Source organism: Rosa chinensis, chromosome 1 (genome assembly GCF_002994745.2).
Source record: "Rosa chinensis cultivar Old Blush chromosome 1, RchiOBHm-V2, whole genome shotgun sequence".
Taxonomy (NCBI): domain Eukaryota; kingdom Viridiplantae; phylum Streptophyta; class Magnoliopsida; order Rosales; family Rosaceae; genus Rosa; species Rosa chinensis.
The window spans coordinates 62902204-62911864 of record NC_037088.1 but is presented as its reverse complement, the minus strand read 5'-3'; the positions used below and the strand labels follow the sequence as shown (position 1 = coordinate 62911864).

General features: G+C 43.0%; 1 protein-coding gene across 1 annotated transcript; it reads right to left on the bottom strand.

The window, feature by feature from the left end:
• Nucleotides 1–1636: 1636 nt before the first annotated feature.
• Nucleotides 1637–2102, bottom strand: LOC112197604 (cytochrome P450 704C1-like). The gene is made up of 2 exons (XM_040516504.1): nt 1869–2102; nt 1637–1778 (listed from the first exon to the last, which is right to left on the bottom strand). The coding sequence occupies exons 1-2, from the start codon at nt 2097–2099 to the stop codon at nt 1653–1655; spliced, it is 357 nt and encodes a 118-aa protein (XP_040372438.1). The 5' UTR covers nt 2100–2102; the 3' UTR covers nt 1637–1652.
• Between the last annotated feature and the right edge of the window lie 7559 nt (nt 2103–9661).

Sequence of the window (9661 nt, the reverse complement as noted above, 5' to 3'; positions counted from 1 at the left end):
CTGACTTCTTCTTCAAGCGCTGTGGACGAGGAGAGCACCAACCTCGCCACAGGGTTCTTCTCTAGCCTTTCGGAAAATGACTTTTGCCTTACGGATAAGGACTTTAGGTGTGATCTCTTCGGTCACCAAAATTGATACTCAATGTTGTAGGTTGAGCAGAGCAATCACTCGGAAGTTCTGAGAAAGCACGGAGTTTGCTAAAGCGTATCTTTAGCTTCGCAGGGTTGCGAGGGCGTTACCCTTGCTTCGCTGGTAGTATTTGTGGCAGTAGTACTGGCAGTCGGCTCACTAGGAGACTAGGACTGAGAGTACGGTCGCCGGGTTTCAACATGGTTGAAGGTTTGCTCCGGGGAGGCTTTGTAATCGCTAAGATTGATTGATTCGAGAGAGGTCTTTTTCTGTATCGTTATTAGCCTCTATATATAGGCTACTGCAGATTCACCTTCCTAAGAGGAATGAAATACTATATTTTAGGCCACAGTTATTGGCCTTGAATCAAATCAAAACTCTTAATAGTTTTGATATCTATCGTAGGCGATAATTAATAATTATCCGCCTCTGTCGCCGCTAGAATATAGGCAAGGATTAATTGCCTCTTGGAGTCTCAGAAGTAATCTTCCTCTTAGCAATGTAATTGCCTCAAGGACTGATTCTTGGATATTGCCCTTCGCGAGCACTACGTAGCTCGAGGCATGCAGACATGTATCCCTTGTTTGTTGCAATTAAGGATAATTGCATCCTTCCATATACTGACTATTTGCATGGGAAAGCATTGATTGGCTGGTGGCCCACTTTAATTGCATAATTGCATGGGAGACTTGCTCGCTTGCTCACCATTGGTAGTGAACGATGGCCCACCATGCTATTTAATTCCATGAATACTCTTGAATATGCATAGAAGAGGACAGCATGTTGCCATGTTTAATTGCATAGGGAACCTTCCTGACTTGAACCATGCATGAGCCACCATACATAAATCATATATATATATATATATATATATATATATATATATATTCCTTTCTGACCACCATCAAGCATGATTGCATGCTTCCATATATGCCATTGCACATTAATTGCATGGGAATATATGAATATTTGCATGGCTCACGTTATTGTTCTCTCTTGCATGATCTTGGTTAATTATATGATAATTAATAGTAAATCGATGAATATCCGGATTTGCCTCAAAATCGCTTAGTGTTCAAGTAGGCTTTATTTAGCCTCCAAACGATATATTCCGAACTTGTCGCAAATAAATAACTTGGGCCACCGATATTGGCCAGGTTTTCTTCGAGTCCCCTTTATTGGGAAAAAATGTTATTTTGGGTTCAAACAACAACATCAAACTGATCAACTAAGAACTAATGTAAAGAGCGATTCATATCAAGAACCACAAAGAATCTTAACATTCAATTCATGTACGCCATTTATTTAATTAATAAGTTAACTTACCATTGAAACTGTAGGATAGAGTCTAAGAGTCTCATTCAAAGCTGCATGGAGATATTGCATTTTGTTAAGGGCTTCTTCAGTAAGGTTGGCTGCAACTTCATCAGCGCTTGAATTATTATTTAGGCCTGTTACTTCTCTAACTTCCTGTGCAATCTTTTCTTGTACATCAAGATGCTTGCACATCATATAAAAAAAAATCATGAAAGAGCAGAAGCAGTTGTGTCTTTGCCGGCAGTAATGAAAGTAAGGACCATGTCTCTCAGGTACTTTGGATCAGTCTCTTTAGTTTCCAAAAGCCTGGAGATAAAATCTCTTTTCTTTAACTGTCATTTAACCTCAACATATCAGTAACATTGAAGCAACTAATACTATATAAATTAAATCTAGAATAGAAATTAAGGAAGGTAACTCACAGGTAGCTCATCATCTTCTAAATTATGGAGTGTTTGAATCTTTGTGTTGATTAATTTGTATATAAATTGATCCACCACCTTCACATTTTCTCTTAGCACTGCTTCCATACCAATGTTCAAGAACCGTCTGATCTTCCAAAAGATATCACCAAGACGATAAAGGGTACATGCGTTTGCATCATTAAAAACATTGGAAAACCGGATACTTTCTTCATTGTTTGTTCCAGACATGGTGCCTAGATCGAAACCAAGTAGAATTTTGACGATTGAATCCAAGGTTGATTTCATAAACAAATCCTTCCAACAAAACAAACATCAATTAATTGACCTTTCAAGAAAAGAATAAACAAAAATTAGGAAGACACAGCAATATATAACAACAACAACAACGTACAATGCTATATATGTAGTATGTGATTATTGAGAATTTGAGACATTGCAGACTCACTTGCATCTCTATTGATTTGTTGCAGGTGGCAGCTTGATGAACTATGTCAGCAACCTTTACTGCATTGGTCTTGAAAATTTCACTACTAAACTCTCTAAGTACTTTTGTTGAGAATTGAGAGCTTGATGTCTTCCTCTGATGCCGCCATTTTCCCCCATCCACAGAGAAGATCTCGTTGCCCACAACATCTGATATGAGGCTGTGCAGGTACTCTCCCTACAGAGAATCGTTGGATTAATTTCACTGAAGCACGACCAATCGAAATTTCGAAGTTTAATCAAATTTCTCTTAGGATTTGATAGCAACAAATAAAGCAGAGTGTGTGTGTGTGTATATATATATATATATATATATATATATGGTCATTGAGAATTAGAGACGACTACATATATGTGAATGAGATGCATTTGTTACTGGTAGGACAAGCAAACTGTTTGGCTCCAAAACCAGTTGGCGTGCAAACTGTCTCTTTTGAGCGTGTGGCAGGCGTGCCAGCACCGTGGGGTGCAGTCGTCGGGGGAGTCCCTTGACCTGACTTATTCTTCAAGCGTTGTGGACAAGGAGAGCACCAACCTCGCCACAGGGTTCTTCTCTAGCCTTCTGAGAAAGGACTTCCTGCCTTACAGATAAGGACTTTGGATGTGATCTCTTTGCGTCACCTAATCGATACTCAACATTGTAGGCTGAGCAGAGCAATCATTGGGAAGTTTGGAGAAAGCACGGGTTCTGCTAAAGCGTGACTTTAGCTTCGCTGGGTTGCGAGGACGTTACCCTTGCTTCGCTGGTAGTATCGGTGGCAGTAACACTGGCAGTCGACTCTCGGAGAGACTAGGACTGGAAGCACGGTCACCGGGTTGATCTGATGATGCTGACAATTGGCTCTTAGAGAGACTAGGACTGGCGCGCAGTCACCGGGTTTCAACAAGGTTGAAGGTTTGCTCCGGGGAGGCTTTGTAATCGCTGGGATTGATTTATTCAAGAGAGGTCCTCCTTTGTCCTTTAAACCTGGTATTTATACATCTAGGGGTTCGATTGCTCCTTGCTATAGAAAGATTATTGATTGTGGTTTCCTATTCAATTTATGCTACTTGATTCCAATAAGGTTTCGTTTTCCTTATGGATCACGGAATGGGCAAAGCTATATCCCAAACCCAAGTAGGCTTATTTTTGGGCCGTAGGTATCGGTCCATTGGGTCAAATCCACCAAAGGATCTTGCCAAAAAAACTTTTGGGCTCAAACATTGCCCCCCAGGCCCCGAAATCAGGCCCGCAAAGATGTAACTGATTGAAGGGGACTAAAACGACGCGCTGATCGCTTGAAACGATATCATTAATGAGGGTCACGTCCTTTCGCCTGCGAAACACCTTTCTGTAGTATTGTTTCCCTCACAAAACTCCTTATTTAAACCAGTAGCCGCTTCAGACCCATCATATCAGAAACTCTTCCAGTCTCCTAAACCCAAAAAACCCACTCACTTCCAACATCACCTTCACATAAACCCAGAAATGGCTCCCCCAAATAAGATAGTCATCGATCAAGAAGAAGAACTGAACGAAAAGGTTGCCCATACTTGGGGAACTAGCATCGGTGCCCGCATTCGTCTCCACACCTCTATCCATAGGCCCTTGCTCCTCCAATTCCCAAACCATCACGTCGGATTAGGGCCAGCGCCGCAAGACTCCATTCCGGCCGATGCTATCGCTTTCTATGGCCTGCCCTCTCGTCGGCCCATTCCAGTCCTTCGAAGGACTCTTGGAGACTTCAATAGTTGGGGTGCCCAGAATCATCGAGCCAAAATAGGGCACTGGCCATCCTCCATCTACCCGGCGGAGCTTTCTTGGTATCGCGAAGCACGAAGATCTGGCTCGCTGGAACGCGGCAGGTATCACTCATACTATTGATCTCTATTTTCGTCTTCCACGCGCTGGCAATCGTTCGCCTCTCGCTGCCTTTCTTTGTTTTTGGAATACCGCCACAAACACTTTTGAATTTCGATTTGGTCAAATGAGTATCACCTTGCTGGATATTCTCACCATCACCGGCCTACCCATCGATGGCGAACCCTATTTGCACGATCAATTTGATTCTGTCACCTTCTCCTCGACCATGGCCCAGCATGGTCGCAGCGCTCACAGTGGCTCCTATCCACGGTGGCTGTCTTATTACAGCCGGGAGCACAATGCAACCGGCAGAATTGCTTTCTTGGAGTATTGGCTCTGTAAATTCATTTTCTGTACTTCCTCCTGTAAGCCCACTGGTACTTGGACTCTTCTGGCGACGACCCTCTATAATGGCCGCAGTGTCGGGCTTGGACAACTTGTGTTAGGAGCCTTTTATCGTACTCTATACCAGGCCACTATGCATCCTTTTGAGACTAGCATTTCTGGCCCCTTTTGGATCTTGGACTTCTGGATCCAAACTTATTTTCCATTTTTCCGTCGCGATGACATCCCGCTGCTTCCACCGGCCGACCAACTCTTGGGTCAATGATTCAGCCGCAAGCAAAGGTATTGATCTCCTCCCTATTCCGAATGCTTTACATATCTGTACCTTCTGGATGAGATGCCATACTGCGATTTAGTATTGGGTAGAAGATTCCCAACTCCACTTGAAAATGGATTCCTTCCTGGTGCTTCTCGCTACAGCGATAGTGCGCGCTTGGCTTTTCACCGCGCGATATCCTGTTCAGACATTAGGATCACTGTCGAAGAACTCAGTTATGAGCTTTAAGCTCCTAACCACTTCGCTTGCCAATTCGGCCTCGTCCAATTAGTGCCATTCCCTCTGTACGATGCCTGGAACTACAACACTTCTTGGCGTAGATTCGGGCCCCCTTCCGGGCCTTTGCCTGCACAAAGCATGCTCGCACTAGTTGACCTTCCCGATTGGGCTAAGGCCATCGACAACGTGGACGGGACTGAGGAAGGATACGAAGAATGGTGGGCAGAAGTTTCCGTCAATTGCTGGAGTCAGCGGGATGACGAACTCTTCGCGGCCATCTTTGGGGAATTGAAAAACCCCTATGCTGCCGACATCGAACTGCTCGCTCGCTTCTCTGAAGATGCCGCACGATCTCTGCCTCCTCCTGGAACGCAACCGGTGCGAGCCTCGCATCAGGCCCAGGCTGGTATCGTAATTCGCGAGCCCCCTTCAGAGGTAAGTATCTTAGTTTATATTTTAGCCCTTCCTTCACTCCTCCCCTTTAACTTATTCTTTGCTACATCAGGGAAATGTGCCACCTTCTGGCAATCGCGCAGTCAGTGCTTTTCCAGCCACTGGCCAGTCCGGAAAGCAGAAGACGGTGATCGTGGAGCCTGAAATTGAAGATTCTTCCTCCGACGATGATAATCCGCAGACGGTAAGAACCTTCTTGTTCTTAGAACCATGCTTTTTTTTTTTTTTTAAACCAAGTCTAATCCTTTGATTCTGGTAGGTTGCCGCTGCCTTGGCCAGCAAGCGCAGTCGCTCGGACTCTCGCACTGACCCATGGGAAGAAGATGAACCAATCGCTGATCGACTGGTACGAAACTGGAAACGCACATTAGAATTTACTTCCCATTTCGTGCATTCCTATAATAATCCTTGCTTGCAGGTTCGTCGCTGGTCCTCCAGACAAACTGGGGAAGGCTTTTCAGCAACTGGTGAAGGCACATCTGCTTCGCAGGCCCAAGCGCCCATGGATTCCGATAATCCTCCACCTCTTGCCAGTATCACGAGCGACGTGCAATTGGTCCCAATCCCAGTACAGGTCATAGACGACAGCTCTCCTGAATTGGAAGAAAGAACAACTCCTTCGGATGCACCTCCTGAGGAACCAATCGCTGCACATCCCTTAGCACAGATAGCGCCTGACCCAATTCCCGGTGAGGCGGCTTAAGAACCTGTACCGATAGCAATCCTTCACGAGCTAGCATCCGACCGCAGAGGTACGTTCTCTTAACAAGCATAATGTCCTGATCCTTATTTTATTCTTTGGGCATTCTAATGATTCTTCCTTAACCACAGAATCTTGGTTCTGTCGAGGAAGCGGCCGTCACTGCGAAAGTACTTGACGCCAATCCTGCCGACCCAGCCGGTGAAGATATGGTGGACCAGGAGCCTACCCCCCATGCTCCTGAAGTGGGAGAAGGGATGAATGTCGAACCGGGGCTGGAAGCGGCTCCTGTTATGGAGCCTTATAAGGCTCATGCAGCAGCTGCTGCTCCAGATCCACTGCATGAGCCTCCTTCCAGACTGGAAAGGCTTGCTCGCGTACTTGAAGTGGCCCCTCCCGGACTTATAGATGAGGCCAGGGATGGGCTCCAACGTCTTCTGAGTCCCGACATCCTACTGCCTGGCGCATCCGCCAGGGCTCTGGAGTACTTGAGAACGAGTTCACCGAGATAGACGAATTGCTACAGAGTCTTCCCCAACGGATTAATGAAAGAGTGGCTGCAACTGCGCAAGCCAGGCAAGCCCAGGCCCACTATCGGGGCCTCGCACAGCAAACGGATACGAGTGCCAGTAAGGTTTCGTTTTCCTTATGGATCACGGAATGGACGAAGCTATATCCCAAATCCAAGTAGGCTTATTTTTGGGCCGCAGGTATCGGCCCATTGGGTCAAATCCACCAAAGGATCTTGCCAAAAATACTTTTGGTCTCAAACACAAACAAACACTGAAGCTAGCACGGCTCTTAGCTCAGGCGCCTAAGGTAGAAAGCTCTACGACAGATCGGCAGATCAGTGAATCATCATTAGTTGTTAGCAAGGAAGGACACACAATATTAGTCAAGCCTAGGCTAGCAACCTCTGTGACTATTGATCAATCAATACAAAAGTAGTTGGGACTATCATGGAGACGATTTTGGAGACTTTATTCCTTAATCGTCATTCTTGTTGTTCCCACCAATCGTTTTTTCTGTTCAGAACAGTATTTCATTTGGAAAAACATATTGGCATCTGATCGATTAGGTGATGTAGTATCTAACATGTTACATGTCAGTGATGTCACATGACTCGCATCATCATTTGGAACCTAAATTTAGATCTCTAGCATTACTATATATATTTAGAAATATTACTATTCAACAATAAAATAAAATGTAAAATGAATCATTATAGAATTGCATTATTTAACCCTTCAGTTCGATAACATATATACCTTGCCATAGTTTTCAAAGTTCGTCTTGAGCATGTATTCAACATTCGCAGGATCTGCCGTGTAAACTACATATTTGAACAAGTCAAGTATCCTGTAAGTTTTGTAATTTCGTGCAAGCTCAGTCATGTAATGGTGCAGTGTGAAGCGATAATTTAGTTGGTGTAACACAGTTCCGGCAACAGGTGGGTATCTCTTGTTCTTCAACGGCCAAAAAATCACCGCTAAAAGAATTACTGCTAAAATTATTACTATGGGAGGTGCAGCAGTGGAAAGAAAATTCATTACTCACACTCTTAATTCTGGAATGATATTGAAGATTGTAGAGTACCTAGCCTCCACGAACGATGATGAGGTAATTAGTGAAAGTGTTTACAAGGAAAACAGAGAAAACAGAGAAATGGAGAGGAAAATAAAAGACTGTATTAGAAATGATAGCCTCTGTGTATAATCACGAGCTGAAACCAGCTATATATACTAGAGCTAGAGAGCTCAGATTACAGAGTACAGATGTGGTACAGAATCAATGGCCATTATGAAACATGAACTAGTTAGATTAATATCTGATGCGGAATATTAATACTGCTATCAGTTAGAACGTGACACAGCAATATATATATGATCGATCAAAGGGGACGTATAGCTGCATGGGAAGAGTTATGAGTTATGAGTACTTATCAACTGCCACTGCACCAACTTAATACGAAAAACTTCCAAGGCTCCACTCCATTAAAGGAGGGCATCTAGCTAGTAGCTAGTGAACATTGTATAGCATAGGGAAGTAGTTGGATTATTATAATAACGTGCTCTTCGGTCTTAGGTGCGTACATTAAGTAATTAATTCCTCTCATTCATGTAATGGTGTGCAGCCCGGGGGCGTTGATCGATCGGTTGGTCTAAGACAATTATTCGGATGAGTTGGTTTCAGACAATTATTCCAACTATGTAGAGGGGAGGTTAGCTGTTGTCCGTAGTTGTGTTTTCTCCTGCGGAACGACATTTTTTTTTTTTTTAACCTAACCCAAATCTGGCTGCTGATAGATATATTCATCTAAATTCAGAATAGGCCGTTACATATCATACCGCTGTCATGTACAGACAGACAAGAAGATAGTGGTAGTACCCATAGTGATACATAGAAATAGACTCACTCATTAGACATGTTATGAACGTAGACATAGCAGAGATCCTCTTTTAGTACTACTCCAGAGGCGCTAGAGATACATAGAGTGCACATAACGTGCGTTAGCTTCCTAAAAGGGAATTTATTGTAAAAGACTAAGCTAATACATAATTAATGCACTAGGGCCAAAACTCTAGCCCACAACTCAAAGCCCAACTAGGGCAGCCACCACAGAAAGTCCACCCAAGGCCCATTTAGTTGGTCCAGTCCAGTCCACCCAAACCATCTGCTCTCCCGTCGTTCACAACAGTCAAGCAAAACTCCCTCCACAGCACGCAGCCATGACCGACACCGCCTCGATCCCTGCCGAACAACATTTGTGCTAAAACCATTAGGAAAATTCTAAGGTGCTGGACTGTTTGTTACACAACCATTTTTTTTGAATATTTTAGACCGTTCGATTAATAATATATCCAATGGCCTTGAATATTTAAAAAGTTGGTAACTTGTTTATCCCTTAACCAAATCATTAGTAATTAATTATATAATCTTTTTCTCTAAAAAATAAAAGTAATGAGTCTTTTATTACTAATTAAGTACATCATTAGTACTTTCCTTAATCAATTATAACTGAGGTCTACTTTGAGTAATTTATCATTAAATCAAATAATTACTTATATGATGGCAATATATTACCTTATAGATGTGGAAAATTAATTCTATTATGGTACTTATTCCACAGACGATCATATTTATAAAAAAACATGGGAGAAATGATGAAAAATGTTGTAAAAAAATGTCATTTTTTTGGTAATTACATGGTCTAGGACCACATTTACAAGTTTATGAATCATTTTATAAAATTAAAAACGAATGTGTTGTTTTGGGGGAAAAATTTTAAGAATAGTACATGAAGTATAAGCCATTCCGAAGTTCGGTGTATTTGGTTTCAAATAATTAACTTTGGTACATGACGTTACAGTCCCGACCCAAAATCAGCGTATGCCGTTACGGCCCCGTTAGTCAATCTGATTTTAGTCAAATTTGTAAGGGCAAATTTGTCTCTTCATGAATTAACAAAA